Source organism: Corvus moneduloides, chromosome 12, assembly GCF_009650955.1.
Source record: "Corvus moneduloides isolate bCorMon1 chromosome 12, bCorMon1.pri, whole genome shotgun sequence".
NCBI classification, from domain to species: Eukaryota; Metazoa; Chordata; class Aves; order Passeriformes; family Corvidae; genus Corvus; species Corvus moneduloides.
This window is the reverse complement of record NC_045487.1, coordinates 6885412-6912125: the sequence shown is the minus strand read 5'-3', so window position 1 is coordinate 6912125 and position 26714 is coordinate 6885412. Positions and strand designations below refer to the sequence as shown.

The window sequence follows — 26714 nt, the reverse complement described above, 5'->3', positions numbered from 1 at the left end:
CCTTAGACCTTCAGAAGGTCTGAGGAAGGGGGAGCCCAGCACAGGGGGGAGAACTGTCCCCTAGGTTAACACAGAGAGGCTAACCCCTTTCAGCAGGTCCCTGCAGGATCTGGGATGCCTCAAGGCTGTGGAGGGAGAAAGATGAAGGAAAGACACCCAAAAACTTAGAACAGCAAGTTTTCCATCAGTTCCCCTCACCCTGATGCTGACTCCTGCCCTGCCCTGAAGCCAGGGGCTAAGCCAGCCCTGTCCACAAGGAAGGGCTCGACTAAACCCCCTTCTCTTTTCTCCCCACGCTGTGCAGCTCTAAACAGGGATTTTTGGTGGAAAACTTGTGTTCCTCTCCACAGTACCAGCATGGAACGTGATGCAATTTCTGCTGGTATTTGCCAGTGTGCTGCTCTCGAGCCACAGAGGGCTGGTGGCAGCAGCAGTCACTGTGCTTCCCTTCAGTGCTTTCCAGGATTCACAAGCCATCTCCAGCATATTTGTGTTGGCTCTGGGCTGAGTGACTTTGCATGGAACACCGAGCTTTGCCCTTCCTATGGCTACGAATCCCCTCTCTGAAGGCCTGGGAGCTTTTGAGTTTACATCTGCAGAAAGGAGGATTCACTTCCCTCATGGTTTTTCCTGTCTGGGTGAATACAGAAGCTGACATAACTTACTTAATCTTTCCAGGTATTGTCTGTCTGTAATCCTGATCCCATGTGACACAGAAATCCCCATGAGCAATGAAGTGGTAGCTTTTTCTTGAATTTGGTTCGTTCTTCGGAAAAGGGAGAACTGGGGAGGGGTAGAGAGGATAAATTGCAGCATCTCCTTGCCTGAGCTCAGACTTGAGCTCCTCCAAAGAGGCAGAGCAGCATCCTGCAAGGAAGAGCCCTCCCAGAGCCACCATGCTCACTGCAAGGACAGTCCTGCTGGTCGTGGTGCTCCTCACTCTCTCCCCATGCTCCGATGCTGGTAAAGCACCTCATGGGCCACTGCTGCTGGTTGGGACTTGGGGTTGTCCCATTGGGGTGGTCGGGAAAGAAACCCCAGTGCGGAGCAGGGATGGCACTGCTGGCAGGAGGAGCAACCCCAGGCCAGGGCAGAGCAGCACATCCTGGGGTGCAGGGAAGGATGGAGACTGCTCCTGGGGCTGGGTAGCTTTGGCAGAGTTGCTGCAGGGCTGGGGGATAACTTGGAGCATCCTTCTGCCCCAGGAAGGAAGGAGGAGGGCACCTGGGGCTCCTCACAGCAGCATTTGCAGAGCTTGAGGGATGTTGTGTTCACCATGGGGGAAGGTCCTGAAGACAGGCTGCCTTCCAGAGCCAGCATTCACCATCTCTCTTTGTCTTCTCCAGCTCCTTACATTCCGTCCGAGTGCTGCTTCAGCTACGTAAAGGGCTGTCTCCGGCTGGCCAACCTCATGGGTTTCTACTCAACTCCCAGGGAATGTTTTTCCCCAGCAATTGTGTAAGTCCTGGCAACTTCCCTACTGCTGTGCTGTCTCCTGGGCCACTACGGGTTCTGTTAATCTGTTCCATCTGAGGGAAGGACAGGGACAGGTCTGCATAACCTCCATGATCTTCCAGCATGAGGAGGGGAGGATGGGACTGTCTGGGCACTTCTACAAGGCTGTCACAGCTCCTGAAGGCTCTGCACGGGCTCTAGAGGTGCTGGGCTGCAGGATGAGCTGCTTGTAGGACACCAGGCACCCAGGGGCAGCACTCAGGAGCAAAAGGAAGGGAGAAAGAGTGCAGGGGAGGGAGGATGGTGTGGGCGCAAGTGGAATCATAGCTGCCGTTCCTCACAAAGCTTCACCTTTAACCTTGGCAGGTTTGAGACCAAGAAAGGAGTCAAGCTCTGTGCAAACCCAAAGGAGAAGTGGGTGCAGAAAGCAGTTCAAGAACTAAAAAAGAAAGTACTTCGTGCCTCGTGATGTAGAGTGGATGCCCTGGTTCAGGCTACCCAACGTCCTGGTGGGAAGGAAGGTTTACAGTCACCCTCCCAGAAGGGGCTATGGATGTTCCAGCTGCTGGGAGAGGGCACTGACTCCCCAGAGCCCTGTGCTGCATCCACAGCTGGGCACCAGCTCCTGGAATTCTGCTGGCCCTGCCAGCACCTGCCTGCTGATCACAGCCACAAAATAAAGTTTACTTCATGTGATACTAGAGAGTGGTGTCCTTTCTTCTCCCAGCCCCGCAACTGGCGCTGGGATGGGGGCTCTTCCCACTGGGTCTCACTAGGGCAGAAAGGGAGGGGATGGATGGGACTTCAAGGGGACCCAAAAGGGGCTGAAGACTCCTCTGAGGGTTTTTAGGTGCAAAACTGCCATCAGTTTCAGGCTTAGAGATTTCAGCCTGTCCCATGTGCTGCCCCATGAGGGAGCACAGCCTGTCTACCACATGTGCCCAGGCCTGTGGTGTCTCTGGGCTGGGCTGGAGAGGAAGGGTTTCTCTGCAGAGCTCCCTGGGCAGATAGGACAGACAGGGGATGCTGAATCAGACAAGGGATTCCTGCACATACAGCCCTGAAAATTCCGCCCCTGCCAGGGGCCATGGAGACCTCAGCAGTGATCCCTGCCAGGGCTTTGGGAGGGGGAGCAGAACTGGAAGGGCAGGAGTGAGGAAAGTCGTGAGTTAAAGACAGTTTAATAAATAAAGCAAAACCAGCGCACAAGCAAAGCAAAATAAGGGATTCATTCTCTCCTTCCCTCCGGTGGGCAGGTGTTCAGCCATGAGGAGCAGAGCAGGGCTTCCTCACGTTTAACAGTGACCGGGGAACACAAATGCTGCAACTCTGAATATCCCCCTACTTCCTCCTTCTTTCCCTCTGACAGTTCGATAAGGGGAAAAAAAAGAAGAACCAACCTAAAAAGGAAACCTACCAAAAAAACCCCACCAAGTGATAAAAAACCCATTACTTGCCACCAGCCAGATGATGCTCAGGCAGTCCCTGAGCAACAGCTACCCTGAGAGCCCTGCTGCCATCACTCCCAGCTCCTGGGGAAGGGGATTTTGGCTGCAGCAGCTCCAGGGATGCTTTCACAGCAGAGGCAAAACCCATCCAGAGCTGAGGGATGACCCTGGCACACTGCAGGTCTGGAACCTGAGGTGTTACAGGCACCAAGAAGGTGGAGAACTCTGGGTGCACCTGGAGAGGCTTCAGCCTGCAGAAGCCTCTTAAACTGTTGCCTTTCTGCTTCAGGAGTCCTCAGACCATGGAACCACCCTGTTTGCTTGGAATTGGTGCCCTCTCCTGACAGCTGTGGCTCGGATGCAGCGCAGACCTCAGGGCTCCGGCAGGGGAAGCAGGTCCAGCCCGACACCAACATTTGTCATGTGCAGACAGTTTATGTTCTCTGTTAAAGTATTAACTTTTGTGATTACCCAGTCAAACCCCAAAGAATTTTATGAGTCAGAGAATATTTCCCATCCCTACATTGCTTTCTTTGTCCGTGCCTATCCATTTTAATTTCTAAAGTGGGGGTTTTCCTCAGTCAGAAAATTTTTATTCAATCATTAATTGTAGTGAGGTTGTGGGTGGTTTGGACACCCATAAAATCCTGTGCAGAGTCTGTAACCCCTCTTCTCTCCACTTGCCTTTGCATTTGCCTAACCAGGAGCTCCACGCCCGGGGAGGAGGCCGTGCCACTGGTGGGGATGGCTCAGGAGGTTGCTGGGAGCACCCCAGGCACTGCAGAAGAGGCTGGAGAAGACTAAAGCCAAACCCAAAGGTCCACTGCTGGGGCAGGGACACAGAGGGAAGCCCAGTCCCCCAGAGCCTTGTGGGGCCTTTCCAGGCCTTCAAACACCCAACGTGCACTGATTTATTTTATGAAGAGCAGACAGAGGAGGCATCTACTAATGCTTGTGGGGATGGGAATAAGTAGCTAAGGGAAAGGAAGAGCAACTGTGTGCCTCAGACAAGCCTGAAAAGGGAGCTCAGAGTTGGCACATTAAGGTTTTCTGTGCCAGGACATGCTGGTTGGAAAAAGCCATTAGCTCAGTTCTCCCTTAATTACAGCCCTGTGCTTTTAACCAGTGTCTAGGAGCTGGTGTGACCCTGGTGGCTGCTGGGCCCAAGGGTCTGTGCACTGGGGACGTGGATAGGGAGGGCAGGAGAACCTGGGGGTGATGAAAAGTCCATAGAAGATGACTTGGGCTGCTGTGTGTCAGGCATTTTCTCCCTGCAGAGCCCTGCCTGGGGACAGTGGCACTAGAACCCAGTGGGGCTGTGCCCAGCTCTCTGCATGCCCACCCTGCCCCATGTCCTGCAGACCATTTCTTCTAAACCAGCATTTTCAGCCCATTTGATCTGTTTCCTTCTCCTTTTTCCTTTCAGAGAAGTCGTGCAGACATGAGATTATCTTCTAAGAAGCCCATTTCCACCTTTCTTCCCCTCTGAGAAGCCTTGGATTGCCTCATCCCCCAAGCCACAGCCAGGTTCCCTCCTGTGCTCCCACTCAGCATCATCCCATGTGGGTTCCCACCAGGACCTCACCCCCTCCTCACACACAGCTGCATCTGCCTTCCCAGGGAGCAGATCCCTGCATGGAAACTGGGCTGATGTCCACCAGTGCTCCGTGGTGCTGCCATCAGGATCTGTGCCACCTGCCCCTCCTCTCTGGTGTCTGGGATGACTCTCCTGGGGCTGTGGTAGGACCTGTCCCATCTCCCTGCAGGAATGCCCTGTCTGTGCACTGATGGCCACAAGCCTCCATCCCCCTGACTCTCATTTCAATCCCAGTGCTGGTGTGGGAGGTAGAGGCAACACTTGGGCTCAACTTGTGTTCAGACCCAGGCTCTCCTCAGACACGCCACTGCCACTGCCCCATTTCTTCCCTTTCTGTAAAGTCTGCTGAACCCACCGAAAGCACCTCTGACACTCCCTGCTCTGGGGTCCCTCCTGGATTGGTCCAGTGTGGCTTCTCCTGCCTGACATCCCATCCCATCCCATCCCACCCCATCCCATCCCATCCCATCCCATCCCATCCCATCCCATCCCATCCCATCCCATCCCATCCCATCCCATCCCATCGTCCTTTCCTGCCTAACCCAGTGCTCTCTGTGTGGCCAAGGTGGCTGGGGAGGTCAGTTTGGATGAGACTCAATCACTGCCTTTGACCATCTGGGCAAACCAATTAAACTCACCCGTCCCTGCTCATGGACTGTGGGTTGTCCCTCCTGTTAGAAACAAACAAACAAGCACTAGACGTGATGTTCTGCCCTCATGGGAAGATGGTTTTAGTCTACTTTCAGTTCCACCCAAGTCTCCTGGAAGTTCCTTGCTACGTCATGGCTCTTCCATAGAATGCAGAACTGCTCCTTGAACTTTTCCACCCACTGCTGGATGCGTCCCAAAAATAAACTACAGAAACCCCCTTGACCCTGGCTTCTTAGGACAGGTCTGAAATTTTTGGAAGTGCAGCCTGAGTGGGCGGCAGGCAGAGGATAAATGACAGCACGGCGAGAGCCACAGCCACAGCCACCGGGCAGGGCGGCACAGAGGACGGAGGAAGAGCCACCTCACAGCCACCATGCTCCCTGCAAGGACTGTCCTGCTGCTCACTCTGCTCCTCACCTTCTCCCTGCACCACAGCACAGGTAAGGAACCTCCGGCCACTGCTGTGGGTCAGGGCTCTGAGGCCCTGCTGGGGATGTCTTGTTGGGGAGGTCAGGCAGGAAACCCCAGCAGGGAGTGGGAATGGTGCTGCTGACAGGAGGAGCAACCCCCTGGTCAGGGCAGGGCAGCACATCCCGGGGTGCAGGGGTGGATGGAGAAGGTGCTGGGTGGTCTCAGCAAAGCCAGACCTGGGGAGAGGCTGCAGGAACTTGGAGCACGTTCTGGCAGCTGCTCCCCAGTCTCAGCTGGATGAGCAAGTGATTGGAGGGAGGGAGAACATGCAGCTGTTCGGAGCCTTTCAAAACATCCTGCAAGTTGTGCCCCTGCCTTGGAAACCCCCAAAACCAGACTGAGCACCCCAACCTTACCGCGTGCTCTGGGGGCTGCAGCAATTTGGGCTGTCAGTTGCCAGGTGCCAGGCTGTTCCCTGCACCACTGCTCTCCATGTCCCAGTCCTGTGCTTGCTGTCCTGAAGGGTGACAAACCCTTGTCATAGGATGCTATGGGAGCTGCTGAGATGCTCCACAGCCTCCATTCTGTGTTCCAAATCCTGTGGTGCCATTGTCTGGTGATGTAATTCACAACATTCCCCCTTCCCTCCACAGCCCACTTCACACCCGTGGAATGCTGCTTTGAGCACGCACAGAAACCCATCCGACACCCTCAAAGCTTCTACGAGACATCCAAAGACTGTCCCAAGCCTGCAGTTGTGTGAGTATCCCAGGGTTTGCTTCCCATCCCAGAGCTGGAGCAGCTCCCCCATCCCATCTTGCCCCACAGACAGCTCAGTCCCAGCCAGGGGGAGCTGTGGTAGGAAAGCAGCTCTGGGGGGTGGGCAAAGAGGGGAAAAAATAGGTTTCAGTGCTTTCTGCTAATGCCAGTGGTCTGGTAGGATTCAGACACTCACCATCAGCCCAAGGAGCGCAGGGGCTGCTGGAGAGGGCTCCAAGCCTCAATCCAGCACGGGGCTGCACAAAGGGAGGGGAGAAACAGTGCACGGGAAGGGAATGGCTCATGGTTCATGTTTTCACTCTTTTTCCTCATTGCTTTCTCATTGCAGGTTTCTGACTGCAAGTGGTGATGAGATTTGTGCTGACCCCGAGAAGCAATGGGTGAAGAAAGCCATAAAACGGCTTCAAAGGAAAATTTGAAATCCATCTGCCATCTGACTCACCCATCCAGTCCTCCTGTCTCTGGATGGAGCCAACGGTGCTTGCAGCTCTTCTCCAAAGGATGCTGTGGCAGTGGGCACCATCACTGCAGGAGGAGCCATCCTGTACCCCAGTGGGATGAGGTGTCACAGCGCCATGGAGCAGCCAGCTACCGAGCTCCTCCTGCTGTCACTGCCCTGCCAAGATGTGCCTGTGGGGCAAATATTTATAATAAAGACTCATTGCTGCAAGTTGCTGTTTGAATTTCTCCTGATTCTCTGGCCTAAGCAGCAGATCCTACAAGCCCAGGGGATGCTGCAACCAAAAAAAAAATTGGTGCCACAAGCTCGTATTTCTCCAGGAGCAAACTGTGCCTGGTCACAGTGTGCTTCACTGGGGATGCCATGGTGGAGCCAGGCCTTGACCCACAGGTCCAGGATCCATAGGTGAAGTTACCCTTAGAGCCCCACGGGCTTTGCAGGTGCTCCAGAATTAAGGGAAGGGTTCTGGGATAAGATACTGATCTACCAAACCTTTAATACCTTGACAGCTTCTAAATGTGCTGGTGGCCACTGCAAAGTATCTGAGGGAGATGAGAAACAATGCCCACAGTACCAGGACACAACCCCTCAGCTGGACAGAGGTGTCCTGGCTGCTTGTCCCTCCACAGGGCTGGGGAAGGGTGGGAGCAGCATGAGATCCCAGATACTAAAACCAGGCTGCTGGCCCATCTTCTCATGGGAGAGGTGCAAACATACATGGGAAAAGCTCAGAAAGGTGAAAGCAAGCAATGTGCAAATGATCCTCAGCCTAAAGCTTCATCAGTGTTTTGTGCTCATGGTTAGAAAACACTTCAGGGCTGTATTTTCTAGGACACTGAATGGTACAGGAAAAACATCCCTAATGACATTTTTGCCCATGAACTGTAAGCACCATGGGAGGAAGCAGTGGTGGAAAGGAAAGCTGAAGCAGAATCAGATACTGGGGGACAAACACCTTGAGGACTGTGCATCCCCTGTCAGAGGGGACACAAGTGGCCTTCCCCAGTGAGCAGGGACTGACAAAGCACACGGCTCCACACTGGCTCTTGCACATGGATGTGTATTTTAATAAAAATAATTCTGTCAATATACAGCAGAATGTCGATTTCTTTACCATATTTCCAGTATATTTTCATAGGCTTTTTCTCAGTTAAAATCCACCCCCCCAACCCCCTTTTTTGAAGTTTTCATGCGAAGCGTCAGATAACTTAATTCACAAATACTAAGCGTAGACTGAACCAATGTGCACAGTTTGTGTAATGTCCACGTAGCCAAATGTTGTACCAAAGAGGTGAAACTCCCTTCTGAAGGCGATGAGAAGCCTGGAGTGGCACAGGGAGCTGTGCCCAGCGGTGGCCGCTCCTCCAGGGCTGCCAGGAAACCTGCGGAGACCTCGCACCCCGTGCTCCAGCTGAGCATTTCATACCTGAGTTTTGAGCAACCAGCAGGAGAGAAGAGTCCACTGTGTGCTGGGCAGGTCCTGGGGTTTGCACTGCTGCCTGTGAGGGCTTCAGGGGCTGCAGCCTCCTCCTGCCTCCCGGCTGCACAGGCAGGACTGAGAAATGCAATCCCAATCCAGCCCTGGTGCAGTCCTTGGTCTGGAAGTCACCATACTTGTGTTTTTCAAATTTTCTTTAAAATCCGGATTATCCCCAGAGCTGCTGCTGCTTCTCCTTTCTCCAAGTCTGAGGCTGTGAGAAGCTCAGCATACAAAAATCCCTCTGTGCTCCCTTCTGGAGGAAGGATGCAGCTAAAGTCCTCCGAGCAAAAACATCCAAGCACACACCTGCACCCAAGTGGAGTGACCAGAGAAAAGGTGTCTGCCTGGCCATGGGACGTTCAGCAAGGAGCAGAGGTCTGCACGGCCTCCAGAAATGTTTCTGTGGTGATGTGAGTGTAAATTCCACACAGGACTCATGGGTTTCCTGCAAGCAGGAGAGAGGCAAGCCTCCCTCTTGGAATAAAAGAGCTGGCAGGACATGTGCTCCTCAAGCCTGGATGATGCCCTGGCTTGCCGGACACTGCTCCAGCTCAAGCTGCAGGCTCTGAGCTCTGGTTTGGGATGTGGGGAGAGGGACAGATATGCCCGGTTCACTCATCCATCACCTGCCACCTCTTGTTGCAGGAAAGGATGGTGGAGAGCAGCTAGTGCTTCCTATGGAAGAGGCCTCCAGGCTCTCAACTCCTCCCTTTTCCTCCCAAATCTGCTGCAGTTCCCCCCACACAGCCCCAGTAATGCTTCCTCCAGCTCTCTGCCCCTGCACAGCGGACGGGACAAGGCTCACAGCCAGCTCTGGCTCTGACCAAGAACTGTTGGATTGCAGTTCAATCCATCACTCCTCCCTCTGGGGCAGAAGGGTCCCAGCAGCACCCAGCATGTCCCTGGCACATCCCCACCAAGTCCTTCTGCAGAAACACCTTGGTACAGCTGGAGACCCAACACTTGCTCTCCACCAGAGACCTGCTCTCTCTCTGACCCACCACTGACGCTGCTCTCACACTGGCAGGGCTGAAAGGAAGATGCTCCTTCTGCAAAGGGGACTCCTTGGTGGAATGGGGCCCCTTGTGCCTTCTCCCAGGCTGTGACCAGCTCCACGGGGCCTCACTGCACCCAGGACTGGAGCGTGAGGGACCTCTCTCTGCACCTGCTGCCACGGGGCACTTCAAGTCTGCACTGCTTTTTCATGTGAAGAACTTCCTGATCCCATGTGGTGCACCACACAGCTCCATGGCACTTCACACTGCTCTACAGCCTGGCTGCCACAGGTCACCTCCTCAATCAACCCCACAACAGCAGAACTCCCAAACGTGTGCCTAAGCAACACGTGCTACGTGTTAACACAGACAGGTACCAAAGCACAGCCACAATCCAGCCTGGTTTGCTTTGCTGAAGGAGGAGATGGTTCATCATCCCTGATACCCACAGTGGAAAATGATACATTCAATCCCCAGAACTAGTTCCAGCAGCTCTGGTTGCTCCAGTTTTTCAAGGCAGCTTCAAGAACAAAGCTATTTAAAGAATGGTAAAGATGCCTTAATAAAACATGAAAAACAAGGACACAGCTTGAGGAGAGATTGAGATGTCACTGTGAAAAAAGAGAAGAAGGAAGGGTATGGGAAGATCCTAGGTGTAGGTAACCATGAGGAATGGTTACCTCAGAACACTCCCAGAGGGGCCCATTCTCCACACCAGCCACAGCTGCATCTCCTGGTGTCCAAATTCAGTGGGCAGCAGCACAGTGAGGACCACCAGGATGCTGGAAACAGAAACAGGCTTTACAACCATCTTTCACCACACACCCTTCAAACATCCCAAGGCAACAAGCTCCAGCTTTGGTTCACATGGGGCTGAGGGCGAGCATCCACTGGACAACCTCCCCTAAAGAGCTGGATGCTGCACGTTGTCCAGCACTTCACTGGGAGTCCCTCTCCGTCCTGCTGGCCACACACAAGGGCTCAATTCCTAGCAGCCTCCAAAAGAATGGCAGAAGTGCTGCAGGCAGCCCAGCTGCAGGCTGACAGAATGCTGTATGGCGGCAAAAAGGGACTGTCACATGTGGACCTGCCCCTTTAGGCCAGCAGGGAAGAGCAAGCCAAGAAGGGCAGTTGGAGTTTGCCACATCTATGCTTGGCACAGACACAAGCCACAGAGCTGGCCCGGGTCTTGGAGCAGCTCCCATAGCACCCAGCACTGCAGATACTGTGGTCATGCAGCTGGGAGAATACTGGGATTGTGGAAGGCAGAGAAGCAAGAAGGGATTGCTGGTAGCAGCAAGAAGTTTTCCCAAAACCAGCTGGCTCTGGGAGCTCACCAAGGATGCACAGGAAATAGACTTCTACCCCCCCCTGCCTGAGAGCCCTCTCAACACTCTTAAGTCTTGAATTAGCTTTGGTTAAATACTTGCTAGGGTAGGCTCATGGGCAGCAAGAGGAATCATCTGGAACAAGACGCTTCCAAGAGGAACAAGAGGAACCAAGAGGAACAAGATTTGGCTCCCCTGGCACAGGAGAGATACCCACGAACTGGAATGCATCCAGCAGAGCCACTAAGATGGTCACAGGCTGGAGTACCAGGTGTATGAGGTGGATACTCTCCCAAAAAATACTTATTCCAGCTTCTCCAGTGCATCTCACTCCAGAGTTCTCCCAATGCATTCCTGATGCTCTCACTCTCTGCTTATGGGGGCAGCATAAACCCTTGTCCATGGGGAGAGAAGTCTGGTGATGTAATTCAGCTTCTTGAAGCTCTCTCCACAGAACCCCTGAAGGACACTTTAACCAAGGCTCCAGGTCTGGAGTTCTCAAAATGCTCCTCTCAAAAGGCCACTTAACAGGCAGGGCATTGGATTCAAACCCAAAGCCCAGGATGTGCAGGCCTGCAGTTTACCACCCCTGAAATCAGGTTCCACCAGGTCCCTGTGAAATGTTTTCCTTCTGCAAGGCCTTTGCTACAGTGCCAGTGTCAGGAAGAGTGTCAGGAAGGTGGGTGGGGTGTCCAGAGGACAGGGCTGGAGTGTGTTTGCTGCTCTTTGGTGGTGCCTCTGGATTAACCAGAGCACAGCTGAGATCCTCCAAGTGTGCGGCCACAGCGGGGCTGAAGAGGTTTTAGCTGTCCCAGCAGTGGCATTTCCCAGGTCCTGGGAAGGACACGCAGCTGGGGCTGAGGAATGCTGCTTGTGCAGAGTCCAGCTGAGCTCTGGAAAACCTTCTCCCAGGATCTGAAGCCAGCCCAGCAGAGAGCAACCTGAGACAACCACACATGATGGAAGTATATATGCAGTGCCATCAGCATTACAACACAGGGCTGTAGCTGAGTCCTTGTCCCCTCACCCAGAAATGGGAAACCAGCAGTTTCTCCTATAGGCTCCACAGTCATTCCCATGGCTTTACTGAAGGACTCTTGGGAGCAGTGACCAGGTTGCCTGAGGCACTTGCAATAACAAATCCCAAATCACTTTTATAAAAGTAACTTTTGAATTGCCATGTAGCCTCTGGTTAGGTGTACAGCCACATTCAGTGCTATAGACCCCATTTTACTTTAGCTCTGTTTTAAAAAACTACTGCGATAATCCAAGCTTCAGCCTATATGAACCATCAAAGAGCAGCCAGAGAGACTCAAAGGCAACAAGCTTTGAAATACAACCTGGGAAAACCACATCAGAAATCCCATCTAGGAATCAGGGGTAGGTTGAGGCTTACATCCCACCACACACCACAAACGTGCTTATCTTCCCCATACTGAGTCATGGCCACATTAGTCAGAATCTGAGTGCAAGAAGCAGAAACCACTAGTGAAACCACCAGAAGACTTGAAATAAATTTTAAAAACCCAAATAACATCCATCACACATTTTTTGGCACCAAAATAACCAGATATCTAGGAATATCTCTTGTTTTGTTTTCTTTTGTAGTGAAACCAAAATTAAAAAAAATGCTTTAGGACAGTCAGCAAAGCTTTGCTGAGAGACCAAATGGGGCATTAATATGACACATGATGAAGAGACTTGGGTTAAAGAAACCACAAAGAGAAGGAACCAAAAAGACCTCAGAAAGAAATAAACATGGTGTTGCTACAAAGAGAGAGAGGTCTGACTGCAGCCAGACTGCTGCAAAGTGGTGACCAACAGCAGAGGAAGTCACCAAATGGGGGAGGCAAAGTAAGGTCCTGGAGTATTTCAGCCTCAGTACCCACAATGAGCCCAGCAGTGTGCTGACAGTCTGAGCCTCAGGAATGGAAAGCCTGCAGGAGAAGCCCACCAGGCAAAGGTCACATGCTGCCTTGGCACGTCTGGGGCCAGAGGCTTTGGGAAGGAAACCTGCCCACTGAGTTCTCTCTGCACTTGCAGCAAGGCAAGGACAGCAGGCTGGGCTGGGATGCGTCAGCAGAGTTGAAAAGCAACAGATGAGCTTTCAGGCACATGAGCTGTTCCCCAGAGCTGGAACAGGAGCTCCAGATTGGCAGGTTAAATTCTGCTTGGTGCAGCTGTCTCCCTGGAAGAACGGCTGTGGTAGAGCTCCCTCTGCTTTTTGCAGCTATACCAGGGATCTGATAAAAGTATCTCCTCCATCTCTAAATGTCCTGTTTTCTTAGACCACCACGGCTCTAGCACTGCCCCTACACACTGCACACCTTCACCAAAGGCAGGGAAAATGTTCCCAGCCATTTCCAACACCATCTGCACATTCACTGCCACAGTCTGCCCTGGCACCTGCACCCCTGCTCTGCCTTGATTGCAGACCTGAGGTGCCAGCTGCAGATCCAGCCTGCAAACCCAGAAAATTCTTAAAGCTTTGGGCTGCTGCTGCTCTCCTTCTCAGTGGCACACAAGCTCTCTTGCTGCTTGAAGTCCTGGCACAGGCCAACCTCCATTTTAAGAATAAACCTCAACAAAAGCTGTTCATCTTTCACTGACCTTCCAAAAAAAAACTTGTTAACAGCAGTAAAATCCATGTTTGGTTGGAGCTCCCTTGGGTCCTCCCCAGAGCTACTGACCTACAATTAATTTGGTGCAGAATTCCAACTCCTCCTGTGCAGCTGAACCTGCCACCTCTTAATGGTACAGCAGAAGATGCAAAGCACACGGTGCTGCCAGGCAGCCTTGCCAGGTAACAGAACATGCTCAGAAACACTCACAGGTGGTCTGAATGCTTGGCAGCACTCGAGTCCCTGGGGTTGGCACACAACATGGACACATTAGTCCATTTTACTCGGAGGTTAACTCACCCACAGATCCTTGCTAGTCTCTTTTGGGCCTGAAACTTCGATAATTATCTTAATAATCCCTAAAGAAACACTGCTGCTCCTTTCTGAATGGCTCAGGCCCGACAAAGCTGGTACTGACCCCAACCTGCAGCCTGACCTCAGCTTGTCCCACCTGCAAGGACAAGCACAGCTCAGCCCAGGTTTCTCCTGACACTTCCAAAACTTAGAAGTGCTCATTTAGATCAGTGTTATGGGGATGGGAGAGGGCAGGAAATACTGTTAGTCACTGGCAGAGCCCTCCTCCATGGAGAAAAAGGGGGACTTGTTATTTCATTAAAAATTGTCAGCCCACCAGGGCATCACCCACGGATGTTTCTGCCCAACTCACATGACCTGGTTCTACCCATACAGTGGCAGATGACTTCATATTAATCAGTCCTGTCCCTCCAGCTGTTCAGAGAGCTGGATTTAACTCTTTCTCAGGGCTGTCAGATGCTTCTACAGCACAACCACCAACGCAGGCAGTGTCAATCTTCTACTCTTCCCACTCACAAAGCCAAGATTGAGAGCCTTGGGCTCTGAAGAGAGGCACCATGAAGGACCAGGCTCCTCCAACTCCCATCATTAGTGTGTGACAGTACCTCACCCGGCCTCCTGACGGGTTGTATGATGTGTGTGGCTGGGACCAAGTCTGTGGGCAATAAATACATCGATGACTTTGTGGAGGTGGAAGAGACCTTTTTAATAAACATGATTCAAATAAAATAAAAAATCCCTCTGAACTGCCACTGTGAAAAGAGTTCGGATTACTAGCACGGATGATGCTGTATGTGCACGATGGAGGGAGAAGGGAAGAAAAGAACAAGCTGTCACCAATTTGATGAGCTTCCTCAGTAAATCAGCATAAACCACCTCAGCAAAACTCTCCAGATAAAATATTGGTGGAACCATGAGAAACAACTCAAATCAAAACAAATAGAAAAATCCCTACATCAGAAGGCGCTACATTAGAATAACCAGCGAAATACTGAGTGCCGCTGGAGCCGCAGCAACGGCAGGGAGACGGGTCAGATCTGCCAGTCTTCCTGGGGGCAGGAACAGCCACACGGTGAGGGACTCACTCAATCCTTGCACAGGCAGTGTGTGTGTGCTAGAGGGGTGTCAGTGGCAGGGAGCTCAGGCTGTCGAACGAGGTGGTGGTGCAGTGGCAGCAACGGAGGGTGAAGGGCAGCACTCCACGACGTCGGCTCCGTCCCGCTCGGGTGGTCAGTGCAAATAATCGTCTACTCTGGCAAAGGAGCAGGAGCCCAGGCCCACGCGAGCCATGAGCCGCAAACACTCCGAGGCCTGGCCCAGGGCGAGCATCAGCGGGGGCTGCTTTGGCAGGTTCTGAGATTCTGTGGGGGCAAGGAAAGAGAGCTGTTTAGAAGAGGTGTTCTGGCTGGTGCTGGCTCACCTGCACTCAGGCCTCTCTCCATCCCACCTGGGCACCAAGCCCAGATCCCTGGCACAAGGTGCTGGCTCTGGAAGGAAGCTACTTCCAAATACTGCCAGCTCTGTGCTGCTGCTGCTCCACACACCCCACCACCCATGACACATCCCACAGATCAGCAGGGCCTTTGAGAAAGTGCTGCTGTGGTAGCCAGAGCAACAAAAAGGAAACGAAGCTCCTACTGATGCTGTCTGCCAGAAAACCCTCAAAACATGAGAGATCAAAGCATGGAGGAATAAGGGAAGGCAGGAGAATCTGGCCCCAGGTGAGAGGCAACCCCTCCATTTCTCCCACCTGTGCAAGGCTGCACAGCAGCCCCAGCCCTGGACCAACTCACTCCCTCATCACCATGTCTTTACAGTGGCATGTTTTCTGAGGGAATGCTCAGCTGAGCTAGACAAGGTGTCTGGTAACCTCTGTGATGAAGCTTGTCCAGACACCACATCTCCCTGGTGACAGCCCTCAGAAACTTGTCCATGCTCCTCAAGCACTGGACAAACAACTGCTGACTGTCAGGGGAAGGGACTCTCCTTCCCTAAACATGCAATTTCTGTTCGTCTACTCAGTCAGAACAGCAGCCCTCATGGGCCTGTCCATCAAGTTGTTCCTTTCCCCAGAAGATAATCTCTAAATCTCCTTCTGGAACACTCAGTGTGAGATTCACCGACCCCATAGCAAATCTGCATGGGCACGGTGAGCCAGACTGTGAAGAGGAGCCAAGTATGGGTTTCTGAGACACAGAAGTTGTTCAGTGGACAGTATTTGACCCCTGTGGAGGAACTGAACTAATCCAGACTGAGGAGTGTCCTCGAAGTTACCTGAGCAGTGACACACTGTGGGCATGGTCTGGTGACAGGATCAAGGGTCCCGCCTAGAACAAATAATCCCTTTCTTGCAAACTGGCATCCTGCTGACACGAAGAGCAAAGCTCATCACAAACAGGGGAGCTGCCTTGCTAGCTGAGGAAAATGAACTTATAACGAGATCTCTCAGCACAGTGAAGTCCATAAGGGAAAGAGCAACAGTGCTTGTCTGATTCCGACACTGGGCTGCAGGCAGCCAGGCTCTCTGCGCTCTAGCAGGCACAGCAATGATGGAAACACACAGAGGAAATGCTCACAGGGAAGACAAACCCTGCCTGCATTTAACTCTGCATGTTCAGCATGAACTCAAAGGTAACTGGAATTATGGTTCTGCCACGCTTTAGAGCCAGTACTATGGAAAACAGTTTCACTTATGAGATGCTGCAACAGAGCAACCACAGTCCTTCCTACAAAGTAGGATAATATGAGGGTTGAACTCTGCTAATCCATAGAGCATGGAAAAGAACCCTGGTAAAATCCACAAAATGATTCAGGTGGGTTCAGAGCATGAAGGGAGAGGGGCGGGAAGTGCATGAAAGAGATCTTGGCTTCTTCAGTAAGCAGGGGAGGAAAATCCTGAGGAGCATCCTTGGGAGCAGCAATGAGGAAAATGCAAGGACGGGAGTCAAAAGGAGAGCATATCAGGGGATCTGCTCTCTGGAGGCTTCCCTCCTACCTCCCTTCCTGCATTACTGCCCTGACAATCCTCAGCAAAAGAAAGAAAGGCAAAAGCTAAACACAAGTATTTCTGAATTTTCCCTAAATTCAGGGAAATTGGCTTGCCTGCCACAGGACAGCCGTTGAAAACAGGTTTATCTGGGGGAATACTCCCATAGGAACCAGATCTTACCCAAAATAGCACTATTGAGAGCAGCACACACAGGTTCCCTCTGGATCGGGTCCAGCTGTTGGCCAACGGGGCAGTTCCAAGGGTCTGAGTAAGCTAACAAGCTAAAGGCATCCTGTGAGAGAACAGAAAGGCACAGTGAGGTCAGGCAGGGCTGCAAATACACAGGAAAACCACCAAGTCCAGCAGGGGCACCTCCTGCCATCACCACGGTGACAGGTGCCTACCTCCTGAAAAGAAATGGCCCTTTTCTTCTTGGCAGCAAGGGACCACAGTGGGCCATCAAGATAGTGGATTAAAGAGGGTGCCCCCTCCACCTGGCAGGGGAGCCAGCACGGGAAGGCAGGTAGAGTGCCACCTGGAGAGAAGAAGAGCATGCAGTTGCTCCAGGAAGCTAGGCAGGAGCTGTATTTCTTCTCTCTAGTGCTGAGAATTGGGTGTAGATGCTCTACATTCATATTTTGATCTCTGATCCCCATGTAGGTCCCTTCTTGCTCAGCAGGTGCAGAAGTGGGGGCTACCCAGGTGTCTGCAAGGGAACCCACAACCCCAGACCTGGCCCAGAGAATTGCTGCAATGCAGCACAAGGCCCCAGCTTACCTGAAGCATCTTTTTGTGCATGGTGTTCTTCCCATATTCTCTGCAAAGCTGCTCACTCAGGACCTGCAGCTCCCGTCCAAACTGGATCATCCTCTCTGTGGCAGCGTGGTTCCCTCCACAGAGCTGCCTCTGGGGGCAGCTGTCTTCTAAGGAAAAGCAGTGGAGAAGGAACAATCATCTTGCATTCCTCACCAATGCCCAATGTGTGTCATGATAGCCATAAACTCCTTCCCCTTCTGGAGCAGGTAGCTGCTTCCTGCCCTAGGTTTATCCCAGTGGAAGCTTTCTGTGATCCCTGCCCTACAACAGCCAGTAGTGGGTTTGTCATAGTGCCTGTTAGATACAGGGAAGATTTGAGCTCTGTTAAATGCCTGAGGACTACCTAGAAATCTTGTCTCCTGGGATAAAATCCTGGGAGCTTGCAACTCCAATCTGTTACCCTTCCATGCAGGTAATGCAGCATACATAACCCAGAAACCCCTGGTCTAACAAATCCCGGACTCAGAAAACTTTCAGTCGAGATGCCAACGCCACCCGTTTCCCCGTATTAGTGCCCACAGGAGCCATCAGAACTGGAGGAATCAGTTTCAGAGGAAGTGTAGCTGATTCATCTGCTCCCTCCTGGCTAAAGCACCCACAGACAAGACAGTCATGGCTGAGCAGCTGTGCTGAGGCCACTCTGCAGCTGGACATCCCCAGCCTGGCACAGCCCAGCTCAGCTCCCCAGCAGGCACTTCTGCCAGGACTGCTCTGAGCTCCATTTCATGACCAGCATGGAACAAACCTTTGACTCCTATTGCTTTCCCTGCTCCAAAATATCACCAGCACTGCTGTGAGTCTATGAAAAGCCAGACCTAGTTTTAGTTCCAGGACAGATTAATTTTAATTTTCCCCATGAAGCAGCACTTCATTCAGTAGGTGGGGAAAGAAGCCCAAAGTATATGCTTTTTCCCCACAATCCAATCACAGTTTCAACTTTTGATACCAGATCCTTCTATTTCCCTTTAACCCTCCTGCCTCTGAGGGCCTACCCATGCTGGACTCATCTGTCTGCAGGATCTCTTCATGTTTGTAGGTGCCATTCATTATCCTGGTGGATGAATTTTCCAGGACTCCATTGGGATAATGCTCAGCCTCCATTTCCATCTCGCTGTCACTGAGGTGAAAGGAGGGAAGAAAGGTCAGATGTCTCAATTAAAAAGGTAAGAAATGAAGAGCTTATGTGCCAAACAGTGCCCAGCAATGGCCAGCACACCAGAAAAGGTGCCAGTGGGACTACAGGGAGCCAGATGGTCCAAGTCAATGCAGCAAAAATTGTTGCAGGCTTCTGAAGACAACTTATGAAGCAGGTTTCTGTTCCCTAAGTGCCTATCATAATTCCAGGTGCAGAGTGCTTTGCATTTTTCCTTCAGGAAGTGGTGATCCCTGGGACAGCAAACAGCAGCCAGGTAACAGATAACACATTCAGAGACTGCACAGGAGGGGAATCTTGGCTATGATATGTCCCCAGTCCTTGCAAACAGTGCATTACTGAACATTCAAATGTCCAAGACAGCAGGCTGAGACTGCTGATTAACCACTGATTAACTGAAATTATGAGAAAATCTCACTGGAACTTGGGCTCTACATTTTAAAAAAAAGAATGACAAATCCAGCATCATTAAACGATTCTGGTAAATTGAGTCTGAACAAGTGTTTCTCACTCAGTTACATGCTAGGTGGCACTCCAGAAGTCACAACTGAGCCTACAAACTGCTCTGCAAGCCATGCTCAGCACAGCACTCAAAGGATGAGTGCCAGCTGCAATTAGCAAGAGATTCTTTTAATCACAATGACACCCTCTGCTCCAGTGGGGCCTCAGACAGCCCTGCAACAGCAGTGTGGAGAGTGAGCCCAAAAGAAGCTCAGTTTTCACCACAGCTCACTCTGCTCCACACTCCAGAAAGGCAGCAGTGACTGCACTGAACTGCTGGATCACCTGTGGCTTCTTGGAGAAGGGAGGCTCAGTCTGACCTGCTGTCACAGCATGAAACAAATTACTGCTGGCTCAGGCTCACCTGGAAGGAACAGGGCAACAGGCAGCCCAAGGAAATTACACACGAGAGCAATGCACCAAGCCAGTAGTGGCCTGAGCTGCTGCCTCACCCAGTACAGGGCAGGAAAGCTGCTCAGCAGGAACAAGTGCCTGGCTGAGGCAGCAGAAACAATGCCAGGCTGACTGGGAAAGCTTCTGGGCAATCTATCACATTGGGCTCCAGTGGCATCAGTGTAATGGGACAGCCTGGTGCCTGAAACAAGAGCATCATAATATTCCTTATGAGATGAACCTCCAAGCTTGAGCCAAAACAGGGGAGCCAGAACAGGTTTCTGTCTGCTGGGAATAGTAGTGCCCTTGTAGTTAGCAAATACTGTTCAAAAGGGCAGGATAGATGCCCTTCTGGCTCCTTAGAAAGCAGACTGAGACTTTTCCCACCATCCCACCCTCCCTCAGGTGTCTCCAGAGGAAAATCAATACCTGGTTTCTTGATTACTCGTACTACTGTGCTGCTGAGATTTGGTAGAATCTGTAGAATTGGACTCAGAGTAGTTCACAGATGAAGGGGAAGAGGAAGAAGAAGATGAAGATGATGAACTCAGTGTTGGGTATTTACTGTGACTCTGTTTGCTTTTTGTGGACATGACTCCATTGCTACAGGTTGGACTATCTGCTCCTGAAAGCCAAGAAGAAAGAAAAATGAGACCAGACTGACAATATCACTCTGCTGTGAAGCCAACAGTTTAGCAGGACAGCAGGCCCCAAAGGAAGAAAACAAAGTAAGACTGCAGATCTTAAATTCTGGTTCCTCATTCTTAAATTCAGTGGGGTTTAGAGAAGACACAAATGAATATGAAAGGAACCCCACTGCTCACCAGCAACATCTGAGCTTCATGAAGTTCTAAAAATGGGCTGTAAATTAGAGATTGGCAGAAACAGTTCACAAGTACAGAAATTACTGCTAAGCAGAACTGCCCAGGCTTTCCACAACCTATCTGAAGTTAGGGATGTACTTGATTCACCCAACACTCAGCAAATAATAGCAATCCTCTTAATGAGCACAAGCTAACCTTCCTTGTTCAGGAGAACAGAAATCACTGAGAGTCAGGCTTTAAATTTCACCTGCTCCTCCACAAAAGGTGCTTATCAAGCTGCAGAACACACTGACACAGGACACAAATGTCTGCTCATTACCACAAGTTTTATCTGGACTCAGAACTGACAGGGGCTTTAATATTTTGGAAAAAGCTCACTCTGGACTTGTCTTCTTATTCTTCCCTAGGCAACCAACATTGATCACAGGACCTTGGCGAAATGATGTGACCTGGCATGGCTGTTCCTCCAGAGGTGATAGTGATATATCCAAATTGATCAGCTGACCCCACAATTACATTTGTAGCAGGGAATGTATTTCTATTTTCTATCACAGCAACACAAAGATTCAAATGGGCTGTTTTGTGCATTTTAATGACAAAGACAGAATAGACTGTTCACAACAGTTCTGCTTCATCTCTAAAATATGTTCGGGTGAAATTACCACTCTTTCAAAAGTACAAGGTCTGACAGAGAACTGTGGAAGGTGATGTCCGTGTGTAGAGACAAATATATATAAATGCTGCCTTGCATGGCAGTTGCAGATGTAGACATGGGTATTACCAAGAGCTTTTATGGACTGATGAGATTGTTCTGACTATCTAGCCAAAGAAACACACCCAGGGCTTCTCACAACACAGCACAAGAAAACAAAGATACTGGCTTGGAAAGGTGAGTGACAGCTTGGAAGTATTCAAATAATCGTCTTCCTTTTCCTTAAATATTTGCCTGTCCACCGTTTGTCACATGCAGCAGTGGGAATACCAACCCAAAACACACTCAGATGGCTGTGAGCAGCTCACAGCTCAGTGAAGCAGCTCAGCCTGCTTCCAAGGGCTCTGCAGGTCATTTTTCCTGGCTCACTCCAGATCCAAAGCTGCAGTCAGTAATTACCTAGGGAGGCTATCTTAGGTGTCCTCATTTATCCTGTTCTTTCCACTTCAAATTCTAAAGTTTAATTTCCCAAACTCCAGAGTTGATGCTCCAGAGATGGGTTTTACTGGAACAGAACTGTTCCCTTCTCACATGTTTAGAGCTTGCAAGGTAAAGTCCATGGGGTAGGGAGAAGCTTTTATGCAATGCATCCCCCTGACCTTTTGCTCCATTGGCAATGCAGCTTCTGCTCAGTTCTTTCTGAAAAGCAATTATTTTGCAGACTCCAAGGTACAGAAAACAGGCTTTGCTTTCTAGACCTCCTCTCAGCACTCCATCAGTGAAACCCTGAGTGACAGGTGGCTGCAGGAGAAGACTGCCTTCAAAAGCTTTTTTATTCTGAAATAAACCTGCTCTGCAGACAATTGTGGAAAATAACTAATGCAAAACCAATTCTGTGACAGGGTAGAGACACTCACAGTAAAAGAATATCCCCTCAGCTGGGGAAGGAAAGGAGCATTTCAGAGAATAACACATGGAAAGCAGCAGGTAATGTCATACAGAACCAAGTCCACCTTTGACATCTGCTCTCCTCACCTGGAGACACAGGACACACTTACCAGTACTGTGAACGTGTGAGTTGCTTGATCCATGTCTAGGACTTAAGCTGGGGGAGCCGGGGTAGCTGTCCTGGGATCTGGGGCTGCGGGCACTGAAACAACGCACTTCACTGTCCGTGCCATTCACCATCTCCACGAACTGCCGGCACCTGGTTTCATGGGAGGCGAGAGGGACAAAGGGTGCGTGACAGCCAGGATGCTCTGCACTGAGCCTGCCTCAGCTCCTGAGTGGGGGGGGAAGTGCTAGAAGCTTTCAAAGAAACATTTCAGACTTCTGATGCCTTTGTATTGTGAGTGCTCTGATGATGCTATAGAGGAAGGAGCTCAGAAACTTCACCTCTGATGCTAACGGATGTTGAGACATTCCCAAAAAAGCAAGTTTAATTCCACTGTGCTAAGAAAAAACTGTTCCTTTACAGCTTTCAGCTCCAGCTCCTCTGCAGGTACTCCAGAATTAAATTGTGGAGGGTTTTTTTCAGGGAGAAGATACTAAATCTGTCAAACACCATTACTCCTTCACTACTCCATCAACCTAAAAATACTGGTGCCTAATGGAAAATAGAGAAGGAAGAGTAAAAAATGCAATATCCAAGTGACAGTGAGGACAGCTCCTCATTTAGCTTTACTGGAAATTGTCCTCATATGTCTCAGAAGTCTGGGAAGAGCCACTCTGTACAGCTGGGAGAACTGGGACACTTTTTCCTTTAGTCTCTACCCCAGAGAGCCTTTTCCATTCATCTGGCTTTCTAGGAACCTTCACAGTGACTGCCACTGCTCCAGCGCTGCAAGATCTCCACAAGACCAGTAAAGAAACTCCACTGAAGGAATTTCTGGCAGTCAGTAGAACTAAAATTCACCCACCTATGCCTGACATCATGAGGCAAAGCCATACTGGGTCTGAGCAGCAACAAAAGCTGCTCTACGTTGCTACAAGCACTGTGCAAAGGGCTCCCAAAGGGATCCCAAACAGTTTAAATTCAGAGCAAGGTGTGCAGCCAGACTGGATGTCTGGACAGGCTCTTCTTCCTTCATATACACATTTCAGCATTAGGGAGCATAAAGCTTTTCATACTTACTTTAACATGAAGAGCAGGTTGGGGTTATGTTCTAGGAGGCCAGGATAGAGCTGCTGGGTGGCTTCTATAGCCTCTCCCACTCTGCCTGCTAATACTAGCTTCTGTATTCCTGAAAGCAAAAGGAGACCTAGTGATACACAGGATCAGCCCACAGGAAAAGCCAGAAGAGCTGTCTCATACATTCCACCCAGCTCCCCACTACCACCTTGCACAAAGGCTTGGGAGAACTGGAGACCACATTTGGTTTATTATGGATTAGGGTGAGGAAAACTCTGTGAAAATGAGGAAGGATCTGTTAGTAGCAAAAAACCATCAAGAGCAGAAGGATCTGAAGGATGGAGTGGGTGAGTTGGGATGGGGTTGGGATGGGGTGCTCTGAGACTTTACTCCTTTAGTCACAGAGCTCTGCAGCAATGGAAACGAAAGCAGGATACGCCAGCTGGATGGAAACAAGGAGGCTGCTGGGGAAGTGACAATTTCAGAGGGCAAGTCCCTAGGTCACCTTCATACTGCATTGTCTGGCTGGTTCGTGCTTGGAAGTGTATGTACAGTTGAGCACGAGATAAACGGAGTATTCTCAGAGGGTTTGTGGGCTTAAACCATAGCACAGTACTGCTTCCCCAATATTCCTACCTCTAAGCAAAAGTAATTGTATCAACAAAACTGTGTTCCTCAAGTCGATGTCAGTATATTCCCAGAGAAGTAATGCTACAATGAGCCAAACTAGCTCTGAGAACTAGCTGTTGACTAAGCTAGAAACAGCTCAATGAGTTGTGCACTTCTAGGAGGTGCAAAGATAAAAGGCAGAAGACACTTATCATGCTGGGTGTTCATGTCCCATGCATGTTCCTTCAGTGGGTCAGAAGACACGAGTGCAAGACTCGAGATGCTCAGAGATGCTGCTGATCTACAGTGACTCACATTTTTTTTTTCTAAGTGTACTTACAGATAAAAATTAAATGTACTTAAAACTGCATTGTTTTTCCAGCACTCCTTACAAATAGCAGAGGGAAGGTTTGGAAGGGCCTGTGAGGTGCTTTGCAAGCAGAGCCTCTGGTAACAACAGGCTGTGGCTTTCACAAAGCGTTGGAGCAGTTGGAAGCCCAGCCTGGTAATCTTCATTAACAATCCCAGTAACAAACTGCAATGACTTGACTTGTCTCCCACTTCTCAGTGTCTATCTGGTTGTTATCGTAGTTGAAATCTGGAACCAAAGCCATGGCTCTCACACCAACACAGAGCTCTCATTTCACTCTCTTGCATGTCCATTTTCTCGTCTTGCTGCTTTTGACAGCTCTGCTTTGCATTGTTTGGCAACTCTCACAGATGTCATTCCCTTTTATATTTCCCCCTCTTTTTGTTTTCCCATCTGTGTTTTCCTCACACCTTTTATTCAAGCCCCAGCTTCAGGGCTCTGTATTCCTTCCCTCCATCTGCCTTGTCACCTGTCCTCAGACAAATGAGCCCGCACCGTCTCGCGTGCCTCCCGTGAGGCTCTGCCACTTAAACCCACACCACTGGGAACACTGGCTGGGGTCAGGGTTGCATAATGCATGACCTGGAAAGCACAAAGCCCATCAGCACTAACAGGCAGCAACTGCAAGTTATTTAAAAGCAGAGTCCCCACATGAACCCGAATGCTGGCTAAGCACATGCAATGTATGGAGAGCGAGCCACAAAGGGGCACAATGCTCTGATACGTAACAGTCATGTGAGAAACAGTTCACAAAGGGAAGGGAAATGTACAGGGATGTGGCCTGTATTCAACAGCCAGGAGAATGCAGAAAACACACCAATGTTCTGCCACTCTGCACGCTGAGCCAGTGAATAGAAAAGCTTAAAAAAACAGGTACAGCAGGAGAAAGCTGCAAGCCTTATTCTGCAGGACCAAAAGTGCTGACAGCCCTACCAACTGAGAGATGAGCCACTTGGGAGCAAACAGCAGCAACCAAAACAGACACAGAACACCACTTCTTCACTCAGTGTGAGCTGAACACGTTGGCTGTGAATTTGAAAACCCCTCAGCACGTACACATTACCTGAAATCACAACGTGCAGAGGGACTGGAAGAGTCCTTAACTCTGGGAGCTGCAATGAAACTAAATGGATGTGTCTGAGTCCCTGTGCCCAGGCTAATGGAACTGCCCCTGCTGCAACAGCCTGCAGTGAAGAACTCAAACCCAAAGGCATCTCTGGGGCACAGTGATCTCAGCTAGGTAAAGGCCAAGCAGAGCAGACAGGGACAGGAAAGAATAGGGCATTTCTCCAGGCAAAGATGGCAGAGTGTGGAGAGGGTGCAGTGATGATGGGAAAGGTGCTCCTAGCAGAGGTTCCCAAGCCCTACTCCATGGTCAGCAGTGTGCTGTGGACAGCTTTGTACTCTCATGGAGTAACTTCCACAGCATTCACTCCTCTGCAGAGTCCCAAGGGGAACACACTTGAGGAATGACTACTCGAGAGCCTTACTTTGTCTATTCTTTATTGAGGTCTGTTCTTCCTGGATTGTGGTGTCTGTGACTCTGGCAAAGGCAGTTGCTGTTGAACAGTACCCATGGTGAACCAAATATGACGAAACCATACTAGAAAAAAAGAAAATACAAAGAGATGATGAGGCTCTGGTGAAACAGAGTCATCACACTGGAGAAAAAAAGAAATCAACACAACAGAAGTTGCAATTTCAGTGACAAACTCAGCTTGCTTAGGACATAACCAAGGTTCTGTTTCTGGGTCCAAACTGTGTATATTTACAAGACAGGCACCTGATCCTCTGCAAACAGGAGGGAAGCTCTAAATTCACTTTACAGAGTGGAAGAAAAAATTAAAATATTAAGAATCTCAATGTATGTACAGTATTTATTTATTTAATGACTGCTGTCCAAGGGTCACTTGTAAGGACTCAGTACTGTGTTACTGCCTGTGACACCCTCTATAGACATAAATCTGAACTTCAGAGAGGTTCATGGCTTTCAAGTACATGTAAAAAAGAAGAAAATATTCTGGTCCTGAATTTCTTCCATTGCTTATTTGCCTGCAATTATATCTTTAGTAGTTCAACCTCCTTATGAATTCTGGACATTCACAGATATTTTAATCTGGTGACTGTCAGCACTGATTTTAAAAACATTAACATACTTTGAAGTTGCATTTTCAAAAAATCTTGGGGGAAGGAGGAGTATCACTGTCAGAAAACAAACACAACAAAAAAGTCTTCCTGAACAGACCATTTCTAATGCACTTGTGCCTTCCCAGGACATAGTAACTCAATGTTAATGCTTACTGCATTTTAACAAAATCTAAAAAGCCAGCAAAGGATTTCAAAGCTTCTCATGATGAATCTCAAAAGGGGCTTCTCATGATGAAGCTGGCATTGATCTGATCGAGTCACAGCTCAGAGCCCACACCCAACTTGGCTACTTTCAGTAAAAGAAACGAGTATTTTATGAGGCAGCAATCATTTTTAGGCATAACACTGCAAGCAGGTGTGTCATTTTTAGAAGTTGTGTTAAATACAAGTGCTTCTGCCCAAGAGCTCTACGGGAGGAACTCCAGAGTGGTGACCCAGACAACTCCACTGTGCACATAAGAAAAAATTCTGGAGAACACAAGGAACAAATACACGGATAAATTTGTCCCATTGCAGCAGAATCAACAGCTCTTGTTAGGGGAGGTCCTGGCTCTCTAATTTAGTCCCATTTTGGAAGGAGTTTGGAA

The 26714-nt window shown here is 50.1% G+C and overlaps 2 protein-coding genes across 3 annotated transcripts in view; one reads left to right on the top strand and one right to left on the bottom strand.

Annotated features, from left to right (window-relative positions):
- The first annotated feature begins 825 nt into the window (after window positions 1-825).
- On the top strand, window positions 826-7012 carry CCL17 (C-C motif chemokine ligand 17). Its single transcript, XM_032122171.1, has 7 exons — window positions 826-963; window positions 1347-1458; window positions 1822-1920; window positions 3608-3641; window positions 5450-5591; window positions 6216-6321; window positions 6671-7012. Exons 1-7 carry the CDS (start codon window positions 897-899, stop codon window positions 6759-6761), a joined length of 651 nt encoding a protein of 216 aa, XP_031978062.1. The 5' UTR covers window positions 826-896; the 3' UTR covers window positions 6762-7012.
- An 834-nt stretch (window positions 7013-7846) lies between these two features.
- RANBP10 (RAN binding protein 10) overlaps window positions 7847-26714 on the bottom strand; it is a 69677-nt gene continuing 50809 nt past the window's right edge. The window contains exons 7-14 of one of the 2 annotated variants that reach the window (XM_032122234.1): window positions 25470-25582; window positions 23004-23112; window positions 21928-22076; window positions 19823-20018; window positions 18339-18463; window positions 17308-17453; window positions 16711-16822; window positions 7847-14902 (exon numbers count right to left, since the gene is read on the bottom strand). In XM_032122234.1, the coding sequence (XP_031978125.1) occupies window positions 14772-14902; window positions 16711-16822; window positions 17308-17453; window positions 18339-18463; window positions 19823-20018; window positions 21928-22076; window positions 23004-23112; window positions 25470-25582 (1081 nt within the window). In that variant the 3' untranslated portion in view covers window positions 7847-14771. The remainder of the gene's footprint in view (window positions 14903-16710; window positions 16823-17307; window positions 17454-18338; window positions 18464-19822; window positions 20019-21927; window positions 22077-23003; window positions 23113-25469; window positions 25583-26714) is intronic. The other variant, XM_032122235.1, reaches the window with a different exon arrangement.

Coding starts and splice junctions, on each gene's coding strand:
- CCL17 (XM_032122171.1), top strand. CDS start 897: ATGCTCACTGCAAGGACAGTCCTGCTGGTCGTGGTGCTCCTCACTCTC. Junction 964..1,346: donor CTCCCCATGCTCCGATGCTG/GTAAAGCACCTC, acceptor TGTCTTCTCCAG/CTCCTTACATTCCGTCCGAG. Junction 5,592..6,215: donor CTCCCTGCACCACAGCACAG/GTAAGGAACCTC, acceptor TTCCCTCCACAG/CCCACTTCACACCCGTGGAA.